A 23,832-nucleotide genomic window follows, 5' to 3' on the forward strand; every position below is an offset into this window, starting at 1 on the left:
TATGGAGTTGACCACCTGCACAGATTGACTTATGTAGATCTGACAACGTATAGATGTATACCCTTTACACTATGTTTTGTGTATTGATGCTGGTCTCCAACAGGGCGACCTTGGATGTATACGCTGATTCAAAGGGGGTTGACCTTCTGTATAGAGAGCCGTCCCTGTAGAGTTGAGCCTGTGTGTGGGCTGATCTCCTAGAGTTAACCGTTGTGTGTGAGACCCCTGTAGAGGTGACTTTTTTGTGGACTGATCTCCTAATGAGTTAACCTTGGTGTGTGAGACCCCTGTAGATGTGGCCTGTTTGTCTGCGCTAATCTTCTAAACAGTTAACCTTGGTGTGTGTGAGACCGCTGTAGAGGTGACCTGTGTAGAGACAGTAAAGATGCTTTTGTCTGTATAGATAGATCCATTATATAGGTTTCCTTATTTTCATAGAATGATCCATTTCAGGGTAAGTTTTTGCATTCAAAGTGATCCCATGTAGTGACTGCCTTGTTTTACTCTGACCTAGTGGAGCTGAAGTTGTTTTGTAGATCAACATCTTATAGAACTGGATTTACGTGCCTCAGTTGCCTCTTTGGGTCTAAACTGTTTGTCTGTCAGATTGACTCTATGTTTTTAGACTGACCCCTGTGGAGTTAACCCTCTGTATGCAGACCGGGCTTGTAGGGTTGCCTTTGTGTTTCTCGACTGATCCCTAGACCTCTCGGCACTTGTAGGTAGGTTTTGGACTGATCTCCGCTAGGGTTCCCCTTGAGTTATGAATGATCCACATAGGCAGGTTTTATCTGTTTTGATTGCTCTCCTGTATGATTGGCCCTGTTTTAACACTGATCCATGTTGGTAGGTTTCATTTGTTTTGGTTGCTTTTCTGTAGGGTGGACCTTGTGTTTCTACACTGAGGTCTAGACCTTTGGACAGTTGTAGGCAGGTTTTAGACTGAACTCCTCTATGATTGCCCTTCAGTGAAGACCGATCCCTGTAGATAGTTTATTTTTTGTGTTTAGGCTGATCTCCTGTAAGGTTGTGTTAACACCGATCCCTGTACGTAGCTTTTCTCTGTTTTGATTGCTCCTTTGTAGGGTTGACCTTGTGTTAACACTGATCCCTGGTGGTAGCTTTTCTCTGTTTTGATTGCTGTTCTGTAGGACTGATCTTGTGTTAACACTGATCCCTGGTGGTAGTTTTTCTCTGTTTTGATTGTTCCCTTGTAGGGTTGACCTTGTGTTAACACTGATCCCTGTAGGTAGTTTTTCTCTGTTTTGATTGTTCCCTTGTAGGGTTGACCTTGTGTTAACACTGATCCCTGGTGGTAGTTTTTCTCTGTATTGATTGTTCCCTTGTAGGGTTGACCTTGTGTTAACACTGATCCCTGTATGTAGCTTTTCTATGTTTTTCTTGCTGTTCTGTAGGGTTGACCATGTGTGTCTAGACTGATCCCTAGACCTTTGGGCAGTTGTAGGTAGGTTTTAGACTCACCTCCTTCGTGATTGCCCTTGAGGTATGGCTGATGTCTGTAGGAAGCTTGTTTGTGTTTAGACTGATCTCCTGTAGGACTGACCTTGTGTACAAATGGAACCAGTTTATTGCCCATCTCATGTGGCCTTGCTTTGCTGCTTCTGGCTTTGTGTGCGTTATATTAACCCTTTGGCTGTCTTTTGTTTCTAACCCATGGCATGCTGAATCCTTGTTTTGGGGTTCGCCCCCTCCTACACTACAGGATGTGCCGAGACAGCTTGACCTCCTGGTCGCCGCATGCGCCGTTGGAGTGGGATGTTGCTTTGCTGCTCCCATTGGAGGCAAGTGGAACCTTTCAGCATTATAGACAACCTCCTCCCTTTCACCTTTGAACTTTTCTGCATTTGTTTCTCACTTCATTCAAAGTTTTTAACTTTTTAACTTATGTCCTCTAAATATTCCCAGAAAGAGGGAAGAAGATGGGGTGTGTGATGCAGCTTCAACAGTGGCAGTGACCACGGGAGAGGCCTGTAGTCTAACTGACTATGTGTCAGAATATCATAGTCAGAAATATTGTGTCTTAAACATCCGAACAAAAATACCGCACCCTTGGGCGTAGAAGTTCCACTGCTGGTGATGTGTATAATGGCAGTGATGATCTGGTACCGCACCATCCTGGTCATCCCCTCACAGAGGGCGTCAGGACCTGTTTCAAACACTGCAGCATCAGGTCCTACCCTCCCTAAAATATATCCATATGTGGTCATTTCATCATGGACCTGTTCATGTGTCAAACCTTCCTATATTTAGGTCCCCTTCTGGTCTCTGGTTATGAGGCAATATCCAATTTATGCATCTGCCTTGTGAGGTTCTTTCATTTTTGGATAGTGGTTACCTGTGAGGTCATTTCCTGTCTGAGGGCACTACCTCAAAGCTCTTCTGTCCTGTTTCCTTCCATCTGAAACTTCACCCTCCTCAGTGAGATTCCATATCAGGCAATAGTATCTGCTGCAAGTGTAAAGATAGGAGTTAAAAGTATGGGACACAACTCAGAGGGTGTAGCCTCAGCGTCCTACAGAGACGAGTACAGGTGAAGAGATGGGATGCTGCTCAGAGGGTGCAGCCTCAGCGTCCTACAGAGACGAGTACAGGTGAAGAGATGGGATGCTGCTCAGAGAGTGTAGCCTCAGCATCCTACAGAGACGAGTACAGTTGAAGAGATGGGATGCTGCTCAGAGAATATAGACTCAGCGTCCTACAGAGACGATACAGGGGAAGGGATGGGATGCTACTCAGAGGGTGTAGCCTCAGCGTCCTACAGAGACGAGTACAGGTGTAGAGATGGGATGCTGCTCAGAGGGTGTAGCCTCAGCGTCCTACAGCGACGAGTACAGGTGAAGAGATGGGATGCTGCTCAGAGGGTGCAGCCTCAGCGTCCTACAAAAACGAGTACAGGTGAAGAGATGGGATGCTGCTCAGAGGGTGTAGCCACAGCGCCCTACAGAGACGAGTACAGGTGAAGAGGGGGGATGCTGCTCAGAGGGTGCAGCCTCAGCGTCCTACAGAGATGAGTACAGGTGAAGAGATGGGATGCTGCTCAGAGGGTGTAGCCACAGCGCCCTATAGAGACGAGTACAGGTGACGAGATGGGACACAGCTCAGAGGGTGTAGCCTCAGTGCGCTACAGAGACGAGTACAGGTGAAGAGATGGGATGCTGCTCAGAGGGTGCAGCCACAGCGCCCTACAGAGACGAGTACAGGTGAAGAGGGGGGATGCTGCTCAGAGGGTGCAGCCTCAGCGTCCTACAGAGATGAGTACAGGTGAAGAGATGGGATGCTGCTCAGAGGGTGTAGCCACAGCGCCCTATAGAGACGAGTACAGGTGACGAGGTGGGACACAGCTCAGAGGGTGTAGCCACAGCGCCCTACAGAGACGAGTACAGGTGAAGAGGGGGGATGCTGCTCAGAGGGTGCAGCCTCAGCGTCCTACAGAGATGAGTACAGGTGAAGAGATGGGATGCTGCTCAGAGGGTGTAGCCACAGCGCCCTATAGAGACGAGTACAGGTGACGAGATGGGACACAGCTCAGAGGGTGTAGCCTCAGTGCGCTACAGAGACGAGTACAGGTGAAGAGATGGGATGCTGCTCAGAGGGTGCAGCCTCAGCGTCCTACAGAGATGAGTACAGGTGAAGAGATGGGATGCTGCTCAGAGGGTGCAGCCACAGCGCCCTACAGAGACGAGTACAGGTGAAGAGATGGGATGCGGCTCAGAGGGTGTAGCCTCAGCGTCCTACAGAGACGAGTACAGGTGAAGAGATGGGATGCTGCTCAGAGGGTGCAGCCTCAGCGTCCTACAGAGATGAGTACAGGTGAAGAGATGGGATGCTGCTCAGAGAGTGTAGCCTCAGCATCCTACAGAGACGAGTACAGGTGAAGAGAGGGGATGCTGCTCAGAGGGTGTAGCCTCAGCGTCCTACAGAGATGAGTACAGGTGAAGAGATGGGATGCTGCTCAGAGGGTGCAGCCACAGCGCCCTCCAGAGACGAGCACAGGTGAAGAGATGGGATGCTGCTCAGAGGGTGTAGCCTCAGCGTCCTACAGAGACGAGTACAGGTGAAGAGATGGGATGCTGCTCAGAGAGTGTAGCCTCAGCATCCTACAGAGACGAGTACAGGTGAAGCGATGGGATGCTGCTCAGAGGGTGTAGCCTCAGCATCCTACAGAGACGAGTACAGGTGAAGAGATGGGATGCTGCTCAGAGGGTGTAGCCTCAGCATCCTACAGAGACGAGTACAGGTGAAGAGATGGGATGCTGCTCAGAGGGTGCAGCCACAGCGCCCTCCAGAGACGAGCACAGGTGAAGAGATGGGATGCTGCTCAGAGGGTGTAGCCTCAGCGTCCTACAGAGACGAGCACAGGTGAAGAGATGGGATGCTGCTCAGAGGGTGTAGCCTCAGCGTCCTACAGAGACGAGTACAGGTGAAGAGATGGGATGCTGCTCAGAGGGTGCAGCCACAGCGCCCTCCAGAGACGAGCACAGGTGAAGAGAGGGGATGCTGCTCAGAGGGTGCAGCCACAGCGCCTTATAGAGACGAGTACAGGTGACGAGATGGGACACAGCTCAGAGGGTGTAGCCTCAGTGCGCTACAGAGACGAGTACAGGTGAAGAGATGGGATGCTGCATAGAGGGTGTAGTCTCAGCGTCCTACAGAGACAAGCGCAGGCTATGGGATGGGATGCGGCTCAGAGGGTGTAGCCTCAGCGTCCTACAGAGACGAGTACAGGTGACGAGATGGGAAGCTGCTCAGAAGGTGTAGCCTCAGCGTCCTACAGAGACAAGTACAGGTGAAGAGAGGGGATGCTGCTCAGAGGGTGCAGCCACAGCGCCCTATAGAGACGAGTACAGGTGAAGAGATGGGATGCTGCATAGAGGGTGTAGCCACAGCGCCCTCCAGAGACGAGTACAGGTGAAGCGATGGGATGCTGCTCAGAGAATATAGACTCAGCGCCCTACAGAGACGAGTACAGGTGAAGAGATGGGATGCTGCTCAGAGGGTGTAGCCTCAGCGTCCTACTGATACGAGCGCAGGCTATGGGATGGAATGGGATGCTGCTCGGAGGGTGTAGCCTCAGCATTCTACTGAGATGAGTACAGGCGAAGGGATGGGATGGGATGCTGCTCAGAGAGTGTAGTCTCAATGTCCTACAGAGATGAGTACAGGTGAAGAGATGGGAAGCTGCTCAGAAGGTGTAGCCTCAGCGTCCTACAGAGAGGAGTACAGGTGAAGAGATGGGATGCTGCTCAGAGGGTGTAGCCTCAGCGTCCTACAGAGACGAGTACAGGTGAAGAGATGGGATGCTGCTCAGAGGGTGTAGCCTCAGCGTCCTACTGATACGAGCGCAGGCTATGGGATGTAATGGGATGTTGCTCAGAGGGTGTAGCCTCAGCGTCCTACTGATACGAGCGCAGGCTATGGGTTGGGATGGGATGCTGCTCAGAGGGTGTAGCCACAGCGCCCCACATAGACGAGTACAGGTGTAGAGATGGGATGCTGCTCAGAGGGTGTAGCCTCAGCGTCCTACAGAGACGAGTACAGGTGAAGAGATGGGATGCTGCTCAGAGGGTGTAGCCTCAGCATCCTACAGAGACGAGTACAGGTGAAGAGATGGGATGCTGCTCAGAGGGTGTAGCCTCAGCGTCCTACAGCGACGAGTACAGGTGAAGAGATGGGATGCTGCTCAGAGGGTGCAGCCTCAGCGTCCTACAGAGACGAGCACAGGTGAAGAGATGGGATGCTGCTCAGAGGGTGTAGCCTCAGCGTCCTACTGATAGGAGCGCAGGCTAGGGGATGGGATGGGCTGCTGCTCAGAGGGCGTAGCCTCAGCGTCCTACAGAGATGAGTGCAGGTGAAGGGACCAGATGGTGTTCAGAGTGTAGAGGTCCTGCTTCCTACAGAATGAAGAGCCCAGCGGAGGTGATGGATACTGCTCAGCGGAGTTACCCTCAGCATACTATAAAGTGAAGGTTCAAGCATTCACATCAACAGTTTTGACTTTGTCACGTACCCCCAAGAGATATAGGGTTTGCAGGTTCTGAGCTCTCGGTGCGGTGTGCTGTGAGACTGAAGATACCTCACTTGTTAACCCAGGGGCTGACCACGGGGGCCTAGCTTTTTTCTTGTTTTTAGCATTTGAGGCTTCACCTGTCCCTAACGAATGAAGTCAGGTTTGCTTAGAATGGCATCACAATGGCATATTAAGGTGCAAAGAAAGTGAGCAGGTTAAGTTCAGTGGTATGGCCCCTGTAACATAGCCAGCATATTTACAGGCATGCAGATTAATACTGTTCAATTTCACTTTTGACTTTCATTTCCTGAGTAGAATGGATCCCTCTTAGGTCATTTCCTGTTTAATACAAGTACCTGGTAATTTTCAGTTACAACAACTTCCATCTTAGGGTATTTTATGTTTAATTCATTAAATTATGTAGACATTTTCCTGTTTTGGTCATTCCCCTTTGTCTTTATCTTCTGTTTTGTCCTTTATTATTAAAGTAACTTTCTAATTAAACCCCTCCGCTTTGAGATAATTTCCTGTTTAGTTCACTTTGTTATGAGATCACTTCCTGTGTCGACGAGGTCGTTTTATGCCGATGAAGCAGAATCCATACAATACTATTGCAGCCTGGTGCATGTGGTTGTGGTCACATTCTGTGGGGTTGTGTTGTGTCCACCGGAAGTTCACACATTTCCCTCCATGCAGTAATTCCCATCTTCTGGCACGAGCACTCCTCCCACACCAGAAGTCAGGATTCTTGAGATGCTGCTGGAGTCTTCTTCACTCACCACACTTTCTTCCTCCTTTCTGTCTGTCTCTTTGTGGTGTTTGTGTGTGTCTCTCTCCTCGCTGTTCTTCTGTCTGTCTCCCTCTGGCTGTCCAATCTCTTCCACCAGTAGCAGCCGTATTACTACACGGATGTTCTGACCGTGGGGTGTGCTGTCGGAGTGGGCTGCTGCTTTGGGACTCCACTCGGAGGCAAGTGTCTAACTTCTAACTTCTCCATTTCTCTCACCTGGTTCCTTTCTGTCTGTCTATCCCCGCGGGGCTTGCACTCTGGTTTGAGGGAAGGTGAAGACATGCCAGCTGCTGTGATCAGGAGCCTCATACCTGGGGATGCCTTGCCTCCTGAAACAGCTCATCTAGGGGTTGTCCACTGGAATCATAAGCTAGCCCAAATACATCATTCCTGTATCGGTGGGGGATATTCACTTTTCTTTTGGCTACTACTATACACACACACACACACAAAACATGCAAGCACACACATACACTAAACACACACAGTACTAGCCCATTGACGGATATATATATATACTTCTCAGAATCATACATGCTGCTTCTATCTGGAGGCCAACGCTGTCCTCCATGAACACATTGTTCCACCAATGAGCCAGCCGCAGGGCCCTCAATCGCAGACAAGCTTCCTTAATGAGCCCACTCGCGACCGCCTCCATCATTTACCACGACCACCAATGGATTTTATTGAGTAATGAGTGAACAAGCCAACGTGCAGAGGAGGTGAGTAATCCATCAAAGCCCGAGATGGGGACCTTCACAAGGTGGCACTTGGACGAGAGCTGTAGTGAATCTCATCACAGCCACAGCACACCATGTAAATGTGCCCTTCACCAGCTGGGGCCCTGGGGTCGGTTGAGGTGGTCACACAACAGCAGTAAAAGATCAAAGGGGAGATTTATCAAGGATTTGCATCACCCTTGCACCACCCAAGTGGGCGTATGGACGAAGCAAAACCTATGTGCGATTTTTCAAGCCATCTATGGCTGCCTGGCGTGGCCCTGAGTGGTTTGATAAATCTAGAGAAACGCAAGGATGCGCAAATCGCTGCTTTGCCTTACTCTGCAGCAAGGAGGTTTTTCATGGGTGGAGCATGGGTGTTTCCACGCATACACCCATGGACTGTGGCGTATTCCCAGATTTACCATTAGTGGTGGACATGGGACTGCGTCAAAATGCTATGCCTCCCAAGGTGAGGCGTAACGAGGAGAAATATCTCCTCGTGTTTTCCCAAATTTTTATGCGCATTCTGTAATACACATAGAAAGCGGGAAATGCCTCTCAGGATTGTTTTTGTGCCGGAAGGTGTGCAATGCAGTCACCCTGCACCATGGCGCATGGGTGTCTGCGTTGACGCTAGACTGACAAAAGAGCATCACTGATAGGAAAGGACATAATAAATAAGGCGCATTCCTGCCCTTTCACGCAGCGCAGCGTGGTGGCTTGCTGCGCTATGCAAAAGATTGATAACTCTGGCCACAAGTTTCAGGGACACATGACCCAAAATGCTATCAAATGTGTTCTGGACATCAGAAGGGGTATAAGCCTCCGCTTTCATACTCCTTATTGTGTAGGAGATATCCTGATCCTATTATGGATCTTATCCATATAATGCAGAAGATATATTGATCCTTGTTAGAACTGCGGGTCTCTAGTTGTCAGAGGTAGGTACCTTTGTCCAAATAGGAACCCTTGCGTCTAGTCAGGATAAGGGGCTACACTTCTAAAATAACCCCTGCTCACCCCCTTGGTAGCTTGGCACGAGCAGACAGGCTTATCTCAGAGGCAGTGTGTAAAGCATTTGTGCACACATACAGTAATACAGTGAAAACACTACAAATGGACACAAAACAAGTTTAGAAAAATTAGTAATCTTTACTAGACTTAACACAAGACCAAACAACAAAAATCCACAATACTGTAATCAAAAATAGACTTTGAAATGGTAGAAATAGCTTTGCTCAATGTAGATGGTAAATGCGACACTTTACTCTCAAAGTACCTTGGATGTGTGACGCAATACAAACAAAAGGGTAGCAGGGAGGTTGAAGCGACGGTTCCTTGCTTCGGGGGAGGTGGTGCATCGGTTCCTTACTGCAGCGCAGGGGACGTGATGCGTTGGTTCCTTACCGGAGAGGAGGTGATGTGTCGGTTCCTTACTGTGATCCGGTGCGATGCAACAAGATGGCGCCTTGAGGCGATGCGACGATCCGGTGCGATGCAACAAAATGGCGTCTTGATGTGCTGCAACAACATTGGATGTGATGTGTGCACGCCTGACGGCCGTGCGGCGAACTCGGTAACTTCTGAGCCGCTACAAACCCTGCAACACGCTTCTCCAGTGATGCGACGGCGACCTCGGCCATGGCGACACGCTTCGTCAATGATGCGACGGCGAACAGCTGCAGCGGGGGCACGCTTCCACGGCGATGCGATGGTAACTGCTGCAGCGGTGACACGCTTCTCCGCCTTGCGTCGTGCTCCCAGTGACACGCAGTCTTCTCAGAGGGCCCACACAACAGTAGGCACCTCTCTGCAGGCAAAATTCCCAGCCAGGGAATTCAGGGGAGCTGGTGATGAAGTTGTGTATCCCTGAGACTTCAGGCAGGAGGCAAGCACAATTCAAGCCCTTGGAGACTCTTCTTCAAGATTGCAAAATTACACACAAAGTTCCTTTTCTCCTTTCCTTGGCAATAAATAACCACTGCAGTCCAACCCCAACAGCACAGCACAGGGGCAGTCTCCTCCTTCAGCTTCCTTGGTTCTTCTCCTTGGCAAAGGGGACACCTTGATTCCCAGAAGTGATCTAAAGTTCTGGGGTCTGGGTCTCCCTTTTTATACACCCAAATCTGTTGTCTCTGAAGGCAGAGAGTGTCTGTACCTAGTCCAAACCAGTTCTGAGTGCATTCTGCAAGTGCACAACTTCTTCCTTTGTCAGTGTGGGCCAGGGCCCTCAGACACACCACAGGAGGTGGAGCCAGAATTGTGGAAGGCAGGAACAGCCCTATTCTGGCCCATGTGCTACTCCTCCCACCACTCTACATGCAGATAGGTCTATTCAGCCTTGTGCTGACTCACCCTGTCTCCTGGAGTCACCCCAGCCCCTGTCACTCACAAACCAGACATGGAATACACAACCTAGCAGAGGCAGGCTGGATGGTTAGGAAAGAAAATTCCTACTTTCTAAAAGTGGTATTTTCAAACACAGAATGTTAAAACCAACTTCACTAAAATATGTATTTTATCATTCTGAGTTCAGGCATTCTAAACTCAAATTTCTACCTAGTTCCCTGAGTCAGTTAGGATTATAAGATGTTATAATCAAACTGCCCATTCTGGCCTATGGGAACAGGTAGCCTTGCAATAGTGAAAAACGAATTTGGCTGTAATTCCCTAACAGGACATGCTACAGACATCAGGGCATGTCCTACCTTTTACATACAATGCATCCTTCCCTTGGGCCTACTTTAGGGGTGACTAAAATGTAGAAAAGGGAAGGTTTACGGACTGGCAAATGGGTGCACTTGCCAAGTCGACATGGCAGTGCCAGACTGCACACAGGCCCTGCAATGGCAGGCCTGAGTCACATTTTACAAGCTGCTTCTGTGGGTGGCACAACCAGTGCTGCAAGCCCACCAGCAGCATTTGTTTTACAGTCCCTGGGCACACATGGTGCACTGTACTAGGGTCTGACAAGTAAATCAAATAAGCCAATCATGGAGCCACTAATCCATTACATCAATTTAACATAGGGAGCACTTGCACTGTGCAACTGGATAGCAGTGGCACAGTGCCCAAAGCATCTAACACCAGCAAAAACACATGAGGCAACTGCAAAAAATGGAAGGGAGACCCACGCCGATGGTGCCAGGTCTAACAATCCTATAATGGATCTTATCCATATAATGCAGAAGTTATCTTGACTTGCCTTGGCTTAGGAATGTGGCCCATTCTCATCATTGCTTCCATACTACAACAGAACCTAACTTAGGGACACTATCCCCAATAGAAAAATATTGTATCTATGTTACAAAGTTTTAAGGACGTGTATAAAAAGCAGTCTACGTCCACTCTCAGATCCCAGCCACCCTTCCAGTGACACACCCACTGTCTCTTCACCTTGACCCTTTAGAGCACTCTGCTGCTTTTGGGATAGGTTCACACGATACAAATACCACATACTAATATAAATACATGCATTTTATGTGTCAATAGATTACTCAGCAGATAGGAACATGTGAAAGACAATGATGTATTCAGTGTATACACTTTGCACAGGCAATTCCATACATGTAAGTAGAAATATATTAAATAGTTCTTACTGGTGGCCAATGGAAAAAGAGACCTTTCAGTTCACACAGTGTAAAAAGAGTTTCAAATAAAGCGCAAACAGAGAATAAAAAAACAGGTACATTTACAAAATAAACAGATAAGATTGGCTAAAGATTAATATACAGTCTCATAATTATGTTATACGGTGCAACAGTTATTGTCAGACTTCTCGTCATTGCTATCCTGTTGACAGCATGTGTTTCGGCCCCCAGTTTCATTAATGAAGAGCCTTAATCAGGGCTGAGGCGTGTTAAAAATGACATCACAGTACCTATTAAAAAAGAGATATAGAGACCCTCAAAGGTGTAAAGGAATTATTCTCATATATTTTTATTTTCATTTCATTTAGTATAAACACTGGCTGAAATGGATGCTTTTTAGTTCTTTTAAATCGTTTCTAGCCATACTAATTTACCAGTAAGCAAGTGCTTATCTTTCGAATATTTCATAATTATATTTTTCTTGCAACAGATGCGTCAGAGGTACTCATAGGGGCGTGGTGCGGGTGGGATTCACTTTAGGAAGATGATGACGTTAGTGATGTCCTCTGTGACATCAGGTAAGAGCTCTGGTGTAATGGATTGAGGGAATTATGGTTGCTTGTCTCACGATAGATGCCTTTTAGGGTTTTGAGAGAATCTGCTTTGCACGCCCTTTCATCACCAGGAGCATCTTGTCAGCATACAGCATTACATTTGTTTACATGTACCCAGGCCTTGACATGCATAGCTTTGGGCCGTGCCCATGGGGCTCCAGGCATTTGGTGTGGCCTTTTGTACTGCCCTTCCCCTGTCCCTTTGCCCACAGTACCTGCTCTTGATCACCTTGCATGGAGGCCCAGGATCAAGGCATGGCTAGCTTTTACTCCCTGTTCGCATCATTCACATCTCCCAGTGGTTAGGAAATTCCTCTTTTCGTGTGGTCACTGCCAAGTTTTTGGACAGATGCTGCTGTGACTGCTTTCGACTGTGAAAGTGCACCAAGGCCTGTGAACCAGACTCAGTGCGGTTTCCGGACCTTAAACTGGTATGTCGAATTGGCTTCACCCAATTGGCTGAGATGGCTCACATGTAGGACCCTAGTCAATGGTTCACGGTGCCCAGGGTGGGTACGTTAAAGGGTCCCCACAGGGGTTGCAGCACTGGTTGTGCCGCCCTGCGTGTGACATGCATAAAATGAGACCCCCAGCCCGCCCTTTGCAGGCTGGAAGCGTAGTTTAAACTGTTAGCCTGACTTTGCCATTTAAAGACAAGACAAAGCCAGACTTCCCCCGGATACAGGTGTAAGTCACCCCTATTCAGGCCTAGCAAGTCCTAAGGCAGAGTGCAACATATGTCATGGACCGAACATGATTTTAACATGCTCTGACAGTAAAAACACAAAACTTTCATTTTCACTGTGGAAAAGAGTGGTCGTCCAATCGGGAAATACAGAGTTTCACGCTGACTTCTCAGCTGTGCTAACTCAGGAAAGGCGCAACCAAAGTGGGTCATCGAAGGTATAAAACAACTTCTTACATTAAGCCTGACTTGATTCTTAGGTCAAAATTAATGTAACAAGTTGCAGTGTGCAACTTTAGCAAAGGTGCCACTTTGCTGCCTTCAGTCCCCTGTGCCCATACTTGTGCACACTGGGTCCTGTCGCAGAGACAGCTTTCTGCCCTCCTGGGGAGACGTGCTAACAACTCCCAGGAATGGATACAATAGGGGCCTGCTCTGGAAGGAGATGTCACCTCCTTCCTTAAAGGAAGTCACATGGGTGTTGGCCCAAAAGCCGAGCTTCAAAGCAGATGCAAATGGTTACACTTGGGAGAGGGGTGCGCCATTGTTCAGGCAGACACGCTGGCACTTGGGATAGGAGAGGGAAACCACTCACCAAACTGATTTTCCAGGGGCGTGTAGCTCCCTTGATAGCCGGACCTCTGGGATGGGCTAGGGAGTTCCACACACCGGGAGAGGCATCCTGCCATATTGTAAGTGAGCAGAATGGTCCATTCTGGGATAGTCAGATGGCACACTTCAAAGGAAGTAGTCATTAGGTGGGAGGGAACCTGGTAGCCCATTGGCTACCAACAGCATTCTGCCCTGTGGCCTTTTTCTGACCATAATTAGGGCACCTCAGGTACCCTGAATTCAGATCTCGGCTGGACTGGAAGAGGACCGAAGGAGGGCTGCCCTGCTGTACCGTGGAACCAGCAAAGAGGCTGCACCATAGTGGACTGCACCTGCTGCACCTGGCGGCTATCAAAGGAGAGGGACTGTGCCTGCTGTGTCCTGCTGGAGGAGAAACCATCTCCAGAGCCCAGCCAAAGCCAAGAGACTCCAAGGGCCAGCTGACCGGCCACCTGTTCACAGCACAGGGATACAACAGCTGAGAAGCCTGCTGATAAAAGTTGGTACCCCAAAACTTTCAACCCACTGCCAACGGCCACCATGCAGCACTAAAGAACAGAACCCGATGTCAAAATTGCACCCCAGTGTGCTGAGCCCGGGAGTGTCAAAGTGCAGCTGGGACCCCTAGAGGATGAGTTATCAACCCAGGAAAGATTGGCCTGTGACCATGACTGTGCTACTGGCCGACTAGTAGTCAAGTGGCAACATGGCTTCTGCCAGTACCAAGAGGACTTAAACCCTGTGACCAGAACTGCCTCACCCCCCTTGTGGACCAAGGGGTAGTTGCAGCAAGATCCCCATCAACCACATCGCATCCACAGCACCCGTGAGCATCTACAGCATCCTTCATCCCTCGCATCAGGACCACTTCAATAGGAAAGCCCTGCAACGGATAGAAGTGCCTGGCACTGACTGAAGGCTGCTTCCTCTGCTGAGGTAAGTGCTTCTGAGGACCTTGCTGGTCCCTTTGAGTTGCTCACTGCTGAAGTTGTTGCCTAAAGGGAATCTAAGGGACCACTTTTCGTCTAGCCCAAACTGTGTGGGGGAAAAGTTTCTAAGTCATTTGTTGGATTTGCCACTGCTTGCTCATGGTTGAGTAAAATGCTTCGATGTATAATCTATGTCTCTGGCGTCCTCCAGTGGATCTCGTTTGCTGTGGTACATAAAAGGGCACTCTATGTTTATGAATCGGTGTTGGGTTTCTCGAGTGTCCTGTCGGCTTCTTCAATGGTTTCGGTGCAGTTTGAATGCTTTGCGCTTGCTCCCGTGTCAGCCTCGCTGCTCAGAGCCAAAGCTACCCAGGGTCGAGCGGAGGGTTTGACAAAAGACACCCAACGGTCCTAAACAGTTTCCTCACGCCAGTCCAGCTGCATCAAGGCTTCATCCATGTACAAGGGGGATCATGTCACAAGGTGCGGGTTTTTCGGACCTTCTTGTGTGTCGTGTTCCCGACCCCACAGACCACACGAGACACGCCAGAGCTTGCAGGTATTCTTTATTCCTATCGTCGTCTCACCACTGGGCCCCTGACCTCTCGCCCTGAGGTCCTGCCCTGGACTGCCCCTTTCCTCCCCTTGCCCCCTCCCCTCACCGGAACTGGTGTCCAGTGTCCTCTGGCCTCTGCCCTTGTGTCCTGGGGTCCTAGTGCCCTTGTCTGGGCATGACATCTCCCCCCTAGTTGCAAACAAAACCTTTTTTTTTTTTGTATAGAGAGAGAGAGAGAGAGAGAGAGAGAGAGAGAGAGAGAGAGAGAGAGAGAGAGAGAGAGAGAGAGAGAGTGTCTCACGGACCTCTGTCTCTTCACATTTCTTCAATTAGTCTTTTTGTTTTCTTGCATTCTCTTCTCGGTCGTTGTGTTCTGTCGTCCGCCTGATCTCTTTCCTCATGTGTCTCTCCCTTCAGCTCTTGTATTGGCAGCTCCTCTTCTTTTGATTTCAATTCTCTGAAGTGCGAGCTGTTGCGAGTGATGTGGTACGGCCCGGCTGAAGCCGTTATCATTGGCCCTTTGACTCCTGTCACTGTCAGTGGGTCCCTTGAGAAGACACTGTCTGACTTTCGCATTTGTCTCTGCCGTACTACCACAGTGTCTCCTTCTTCTATCTTTGTGCTTGCCGCATGTCTTCTCCGATCGGCATATGCCTTTATCCTTTCTTTCGCTTCGGTGTCTCTCGTTGCTATGTCATGTCGCTCTATGCTTTCCTTTTCTTTCACTTGTGGCAGCCTTGTCCTGCTTGATCGCCCCAACACCAGTTCTGCGGGGCACCTTCCTGTGGAGCTGTGCGGGGTGTTTCGATAATCCCTTAGGACCTGGCACAGAGCTTGTCCTATTGAGATCTGCGTCAACTTTGCTCTTTGTACTGCCTTTTTTATTGTTCCCATGAATCGTTCTGCCATCCCATTGGCTTGTGGCCATAGGGGAGTTATTCGTCGATGATTGATCCCGAGGTATTCCATGAACCTTTTGAATTCTTCGCCTGAAAATGGGGGCCCATTGTCCGTCTTCAGTGTCTGTGGTGAGCCCCATGCTGCGAAGATGTCGTCCAGGACTGGCAGTGTTGCATTTGCTGATGTCGAAGCTACCTGCCTCACTATTGGGAATCTGGAGAATTCGTCTATTATTACCAGCAAGTAGTTTCCTGTCTCCAGAGGTCCATAGAAGTCAGCTGCCAGTTCTGTCCACACTGCCTTTGGTAGTTTGGACATTTGCAGTGGCTCTGGCTTTGATGGGGGCCCTGTTACTTGGCAGATGTGGCAGTGCATCACGGTGTCTTCCACCATGGTGTCCAGTCCCGGGAACCACACTTTTTCTCGTAGCATTTTTTTTGTTGCTACCATCCCTTGATGTGACTCATGTGCCAGTTCTACTGTCCTTCTCCTCAGGGTTTGTGGTATTACAAGTCGGGTGCCTCTCATCATTATTCCATTTTCGCTTTCGGAGAGTTCTTCACTGATCTTTTTGAATGCAAGCAGTTCTTCTTTTCTCACTCCTTCTTCCCAGTTGTTGTTGTTGTTGACGTGCCTCCACCTTTGCTGTTTCGTCACTTTCATTATTGCTTGCATGGTGGGGTCTTTCCTTGTCTCCTGTTCCAGTTCTTCCATTGATATCGTTGCTGGTGTGTTGAGTTTGAGTGCAAAGTTTAGGTATTCCTCCGCCATCGTTGTCGCTTGAGATGCTTGTGGCAGGGGGTGCCTTGACACATAATCCGCAGCATTGTGTTCTTTCCCCGGTTTGTGTATTATTTTGAAATTGTAGTCCATTAGCCGTATCCCCCACCTCTCTATCCTGGGCGGTATTTTTGCATTTGGATTTCCGTATATTGTTATCAGCGCTTGGTGATCTGTTATTATTGTGAACTGTTTTCCGTAAATGAACATGTGGTAGTGTTCACATGCCCATACTACCGCCAGGCTCTCTTTTTCTGGCTGGGAGTATCCTTTTTCGACATCCGATAGGCTTTTGCTTCCATATGCCACTACATGTCTTGGGGAGTCTTTTCCTGGTTGGTGTTGCGCCAGTATTGCCCCTAACCCCACTGGGCTGGCATCTACTGTCAGTTCAGTGCATAGCCTCGGATCGAAGTATGCTAAGTGGTCTACTGCTGTTACGGCGCTTCTGATCTCCTCAAACGCTTTGCTGCACTTTTCAGTCCATGCGAAACTTTGGCCTTGTTTTGTTAGTTCCCTCAGTATTTCCGACGTATCTTTCTTTGGTACGGCCACAATCGGAGACACCCATGGTGTTGGTCCTTCTGCTCGTTCTATGATGTCTTGCTTTAGTAATGCATCCAATTCCTCTTCTACCTGTGGCTGCAGGTGTATTGGTACCCTCCGATGATGTTGCGCTATCGGCCTTACTGTCTCATCAATGTGTAGTGTTATTTGCCGCCCCTTTAGCTTCCCTAGGCCTTGCAGTAGTTTGGGGTATTCATTCAGGATGCTTCCTTTGTCTGCTATATTGTAGGTCATTTCAAAAAGACCCATCATCTGAGCCGTGATGTTGCTCAAAAGGCATGGCGCTGGGATGTCGCCCTTTAATACATGAATTTCTTCCTTCATCTTTTGGTCTTTGTATGTCAGTTCTTCTGTGAATTTCCCCATGTTTGTTACTGGTGTTCGGGACCCCCAGGTGAAGACTTTAATTCGGGACGGCCTCAAGCTTGGCTTTATTTTCATTTTTTCGTATTCCGACGCACACATGATGTTACACGTCGCGCCACTGTCTAAAACGAACTTTGCTTTGTGTGACCCTACTCCTAATGTCACCGATTCTGTCTTTTTGATCTTGCTTTTGTCTACCAGACATATCCTTTCTCTGCTTTCACGCTCCTCATTTTGTTCTGTAGTGACATCCGACATGAGGTATAGTCGTCCCGTCGATCCCTCTTCTTTTTCTTCTTCTTCATCTGATCCTGTTGAGGAGCTCCTTGTTCCTGTGTCGACGTGTCGAACATGCCTGCTGGCTGGTACTCGTGGTCTTTCTGTTCTTCCTCTGTCGTTCCTGAATTGCATTCCTTGACACACACTGGCATAGTGATTTCTCCCATTGCATTTCCGACACGTCTGACCAAAAACCGGACACGGTCCTCGATGTGGAAATTCAAGTCCGCACCTGTAGCACGTCCCTTCTGGTCGTTTCTTCACTGTCTGGCCATTTCTGTCCTTTTTCCATCTACTTGTGCTGTTGTTGTTTGTCATTCGGTGCACTTGGTCCACTGACCGTTCCTTTCCTCGTTCCATTTCCTTCGCTTGTGCTGTCGCTCTTGCTTCTGCTCTTGCTAGAGACAGGATGTTTTCTAAAGACGTTGGTTCTTTTAGAATTCTTGCGCGAAATTCCGTGTCACGGCAGCCCTCTATGATGCGCAGTCTGATTGCTTGTTCGTTATCGAATTTGTCGAACTCGCAGTGCGTTACTAGCTTTCGCAGTCTCGTTGCGAAGTCATCCAGCGTTTCATCTTGTTGTTGGAAAGCGATCGTGAAAGTGTATCGCTCAAAATCAACATTTCTCTGCGGGTCAAATTTGTTTGTCAGGCACGCCTTTAGTTTGTCGTAGGTGGTAGTCTCCTCTTTTGGCAGTGTCACTAGTAGGTCTTCAACCTCATCCCCTGCTAAGTTTAGGAATAAGCCTAGTTGCTTCGCTGCTGTCACATCAGTCGCTTCCATGTATCTTTCAAAACGCCTGATCCACTTCTCCCACCGTATTCCTGCTTGTGGCTCTGATGGGTTAAATGGTAGTGGTCTCCGATATTGCGCATTTTGTCTTTCTGCCATCCTTTTCTTTTTATTGCTGCCTCTTTATTTGCCTTTGCCAACCCTTGTTTTCTATTACGGGTATTTTTTTTTTTTTGTCCTTGCCAATGCTTGTTTTGTCCTTCTTTCCTTTTGTTTGTCTTTGTCAGTGCTTCTTTTATATTTCTGGTGTTTCTCTGTTTGTCCTTGCCAATGCTTCTTTCTCACTTATGGTGCTTCTTTATTTGCCTTTGTCAGTGCTTCTTTACTTTTTTTTTGTTTGCCGTTGCCAGTGCTTGTTTGCCGTTGTCAATGCTTGTTTCCCTCCTTTTGCTGTTCTATTAGGTATCTCTTTATCATTGCCTGACTTCAAAATGGCCGCCGCACTGTTCTCTCTTCCTATTGGTCGTTTTTGCCTGACCTCAAAATGGCCGCCGGTGATCACGTGATGCTTTTCCACCAATCGGGGCGCTGCCTGACTTCAAAATGGCCGCCCACTGCTTCTAAATACTTAATGTCCTTCTTTCCTGCCTGACCCTGCCCTCTTCTCGCGATATCTCGCGCTTGAAACAGCGCGCGTTCACTCGTATTCCACTCTCCTTACCGGGTGATGCAGGGCAGTCTTCTTGCACTCTGTTACGGTCGGGGTGGGCTCCCGCGCCGTGTTTTCTTCAGTTGCTGCACACACGAGCCAGGGTGGGCTCCTGGTCTCGATTATGATGTCTTTTGACACGGTGAATCGCTGCACTTCGATCTTCTGCTGGGCACTGGATCACGCACCTTCGTCGCCAGTTGTCGTGTTCCCGACCCCACAGACCACACGAGACACGCCAGAGCTTGCAGGTATTCTTTATTCCTATCGTCGTCTCACCACTGGGCCCCTGACCTCTCACCCTGAGGTCCTGCCCTGGACTGCCCCTTTCCTCCCCTTGCCCCCTCCCCTCACCGGAACTGGTGTCCAGTGTCCTCTGGCCTCTGCCCTTGTGTCCTGGGGTCCTAGTGCCCTTGTCTGGGCATGACATTGTGCTTACAACCTGCTGTGTATGGCCCTCACCCATGTGCAATAGGTTCTGGTCATAGGCCATGATCTGGCAACATCCGTGTCCTATACCCATGACCAGTGAACGTTGGCAGTGCAGAGCATACTCATGGTATATCTTTGTTACCATCCTTTTGATTGGACGACTTGTATCTAGAACTAGTAGAAATGTAAATAATAAATAATAATAATAATAATAATTTTCTGCTTGTATAGCGCCTGGTTTCACCAACCGCTGTGTCCCCCGCGCTGGAAAGCCCTCCTCGGGAAGGGGGCCAAGAAACGGAGCTAAGCAGAAAAACGATGTGCACAGAACTCAAAGCTGGAAAAGCCAGGTTTTCCGTTTTTTCTGGAAAATGTTTTCCGAAGGCTCTGCTCGAACAGAGATAGGTAGTGAGTTCCATTTTTTGGCTGCCAAGTAGCCGAACAATCACGCACCCATCCGGACTCTTTGGACTTTAGGAACCTTGACCAGATGGGCTCCCGTTTATCTAAGATGGCACGCAGGATGATGAGGAACGAGAAGATGATGGAGATAGCTGGGGCCTTTACCCTGCAAGCTCCGATGGCAACAGCAGAGGGCTTTAAAGAGTAGTCTCTTTCAAACTGGTGGCCAATGTAAAGTGTCTAGGGCTTTCTTAGAGGAAGCTCTTCTAGGAAGATTGAGGACCAACCGTGCAGCCGCGTTCTGGATGCGCTGCCGCTTGTAGACACATGTGTTTGCAGCTCCAAGGTACAAAATATTACCATTATCCAACTGGGATGTTGCGAGGGCGTGGACCAAGGTTTTTCTAGCCGATAAAGGGAGAATATTCAAGGTTTTTCTCAGCATTTTAAGGTTTCCGAAGCATTTCCCCATGACCTTCTTAATATGCGCCTCAAAGGAGAGTTTGGGGCCCAACCAGACTCCAAGAGTTTTAGTTTCCCCCTTCGGAATAGGAGTGGGGCCCAGAGTCTGGGGCCACCATGCTGAGGGCCAGATGCTGGGGTCCTCCCCACGATCCCCACCTCGTTCGTGCTGCCATTCAATTTAAGGCAGCTACAAGTCATCCCGGTGCGAGGTCGCTCAACCAGGAAGAACACTCGCTGGCTGCTTCCTCTGAGTTATAGGAAAAGGGGGCAATCAGTGGCTGTTGTCAGCATGGGAAACAATGCGACCTTGTGTTTTTCAACAATCCTGCCAAGGGTGCAATGTAGAGATTAAAAAGGGTTGGGCTCAGTATTGAGCCCTGTGGGACCCCTTGTGAGAGTGGGATACTTGAAAGCTGCACTCGTGGAGGAAGGAAGTCATCCATTTTATCCCACACGAGCCCAGTCTTTGAAGGAGCAGGTTGTGGGAAGCCGTGTCAAAGGCTGCGCTAAGGTCGAGTAAGACCAAAGCTGCCGTCTGACCCTCATCCGCGCACCTGCGCAGTGTCTCAGAGGCAACAGCTGACTCGGTCGAATATGAGTCTCTAAAGCCTGACTGCGAAGGGTGAAATAAGTTGTTCCAGTTGATGTGGGCAACCAATTGAGAATTCACCACTTCCGCTGCTATTTTGGAGAAATGTGGCGAGAGCAAGAAGGGGCGTAGATTGTCCAGTAAGCCTGGGTCAGCTGGCGGTTTCTACTTTGATGGGAGGACGATAGCCTGTTTGCAATCTCGCAGGACCTCACAGCGGAAAGATAGCTTCAGAAGTGGCTGAACATGGGTAGGATCGCATCGAGACCTTCCCTTAGGACTTCAGGTGATGCGGGGTCCATTGGGGAGCCCGGTTTAATACTTAGAGCCGCATCTTTAAGATCGTCCAGCATCGGAGATGAGAGCTGCGAGAGGGTATTACCCTCAAAGTTCATATCTGGGTTGGAAAGAGTGCTTTCATAATTCATCTAATTTTGTATTTTTCGTGCTATGCTTATCATGCATGATGCACAAGACTACGCCATAGTGCATATTATGCTGCGTTTGCTGCAACATTATAGTGCAGGAACGTGGGAACAAAAACAAGGACCAGAACTCAAGCTGCCGTTGTTTGCTGCTCTTGTGTTTTCACTGGTGTGCATGTCAAAAAGGGCACCAGTAAGTCTGCTATTTCCACTTCTTGTGCATACGTGTGCATAGGGGTACTATTATGGGATGGTTATGCTGATTCGAAGGGTGGTTCGACCAGTTGACATGCCATGTAGCAGCTTTCAAGTGCTCTTGTGCACGGGTGCTGCCAGTGACGCTTTGTGGAGTAGCGTGCTTACAGAACAAGCAAAGCCCGCTCTCTTTTTTCTACTCTTTCAAAGGCTGAAAAGAAATTGTCCGTAAAATCAACTCTGAAAAGATGCCGCTTACGGCTTTCTCTTTAGGTTTCCTCTCTGAACTGTAAGCAGGTTTCTCTGTCCCACAACGAGACGTTTTGCAAGTTCTTGGGTATATAATAATGCACATGAAACTCGGGATACAGGGAAGCACTTAGCTGACAGCTCCGTTGCAATGCACTGTCAGACCCACCCCGGTTCTGGAGCACACAAATGGTCACGCCACACACGGAGCTCTGTAACACACGTCTTTATTCTTGGGCATGACCCTGTTAACTGAATGCATTACCATAGACTTCACTGACCCCATCCAGACACACCCAGATATCTCCTGACTGATTACTCAACTTTGTAAGGAGTCCGTCGAGGAGCACACGGGTCCTGCTGCACAAGATCACACAACGCTACACATACGTCTCTGCTGTGATACCATCTGAGCCTTCAACCTTGAAGATGAGGTCTGTGCCAATATTTTGAAACAGGAATAGAGGAGAAAAATCGAGGGACTTTATTGTCCCCATTGAGTAACATTGAAACAGAGGCATCGTTAGGTGAGAGACCTAAGATAAGCAATTTTTGGCTTTAGAAAATGGGAGTTTTCTTCTTGAATCGGGTGTGCTGGCCTGTATGGTCAGGTCATTTTGCTCTACATAGATCGGGGCAGCATCATGTGCGAATATGGCCACCCTGAGACCCCGCTGCTGCTACTTACTCTCATGCCCAAATTGAAAACTAGTCATTTATAACAAACGTCATGACTGCATGTGCATCAAGAGGTGAAAGGTGACACAACTCACTTCGAGAGTCCCCACCTGCATTAAATGCAAATGCCTATTTGTAAAGCACGAGCTACTCAGCCTTACGGGTCTCAAGGCGCTGGGGACCGTCATGGAAATTAAGTGAGCTATTGCCCAGAGTCACACGGTGCTGAGCTGCCCCCAGAGGTGGGGATCGAACCGTGAACCCTGTGCTCTGACGTCAGCTACCCTGGCCCCTGCACCACCACCTGTACGTTTCTACTGGCCTGACCGGTATTTTAACGTTCCGGTCAGTGCAAAAATGTATAAAATCACCTAAAGCTGGTATTTTTTCCTCATTATCTGTACATACTTTAAACAGTAAATGTACGATGAAAATATTTTTAAATGTGTTCTACAGCTGCCTTAATGACCCCCGACTGATAATTAAAGTAAATAAAGACTGAAAGGCCACGTTAAAAAAGAATGTTGTTGATTTCCTACAATTCTGTACTCAAGAATCAGGGCCGGGCCGTTGCAGGACGTTAAAGCGTGAAAAGCTGGCAGGTATTTTTCTCTGGGAAAGGTGGCAACCCAACTCACCAAAAAAATAAAACAAAAAGTTAGACAGTGGCACAGAAAAGTTGAAAAATACTGGTCTGGATTGGACAGATGTGTGTGGCAGATTCCATTTCATGCACAGAGGGGGGTGAGCCAATGAAAGCTCGAGCCAGGCTTGCGCCTGAAGACTGGCTCCGGCTCGGCTCGAGGCCCTGTTGGAACCCCAAGGCCATAACGAGCCGAGCTTTCAAGTGCTTCTGCCTCCCTCCCTGCAACCTGGACGTGGCGCTGCGGCCAGAGCTGCAGACTTTAGAACTGAGAAACCAGTTTTAAGTCTTGGCGTCTGCTCAAAACCCTGTGACCTCGGGTACATTGCAGCCTTCCATACATAAAAAGATGAATGTGACCTGTGCAATGTAACTGGAGCTCGTGAAAAGCGCTCCAGAACCTTCTGGTCGAGTTTGTGATATAGAAAAACTGCAGAGGTAAAAACAAAGCGTTAACATTAAAAGACATGACAAATAGATACCCATTTTGTGGCTGATTTTCACAAAGTGAAGCCCGAAAACTTAGATAAATCCCATCTTCTCTGCTTAAATTGTGTGATTTTGTGCAATAATTTTTTTTATTCAGAATGCAGTTGTACTAAAACCTTTTGTGTTTAATTTAACAGACTGTAATGTTCACTGCTTTAAATGGGGAAAAATAAGTGCAGGTACTCATTAAAATAGAGGTGTGGCAAGTGGGCGGGGCTAGGGGTGGGGCTAAAGGCAAAATAACATCTTACAAAGAGACTTCTGTACCAGTTGCAGTGCTGCAGATCAGAGCATATAAATTCTCCCTACTTCCACGGACAGAGTAATTCCACAGTCATACGCACATACACTCATCATACGCTAGGGCCCATCACACTAACATTCACTCTATTACTCTATCCACACT

The 23,832-nt window shown here is 48.6% G+C and overlaps 1 protein-coding gene across 5 annotated transcripts in view; it reads left to right on the top strand.

Annotated features, from left to right (window-relative positions):
* The window catches only part of CLCN1 (chloride voltage-gated channel 1), a 1,161,279-nt gene that overhangs the window by 872,372 nt on the left and 265,075 nt on the right, over window positions 1–23,832 (top strand). For 3 of the 5 annotated variants that reach the window (XM_085620355.1, XM_085620356.1, XM_085620353.1), the window contains exon 7: window positions 6,919–6,997. In XM_085620355.1, coding sequence (XP_085476481.1) covers window positions 6,919–6,997 — 79 coding nt within the window. Of the gene's footprint in view, window positions 1–1,723; window positions 1,803–6,918; window positions 6,998–23,832 lie in introns of all 5 variants that reach the window. The other 2 variants (XM_085620357.1, XM_085620354.1) reach the window with 1 other exon arrangement.

Source organism: Triturus cristatus, chromosome 7, assembly GCF_964204655.1.
Source record: "Triturus cristatus chromosome 7, aTriCri1.1, whole genome shotgun sequence".
In the NCBI taxonomy this organism is placed as follows: domain Eukaryota; kingdom Metazoa; phylum Chordata; class Amphibia; order Caudata; family Salamandridae; genus Triturus; species Triturus cristatus.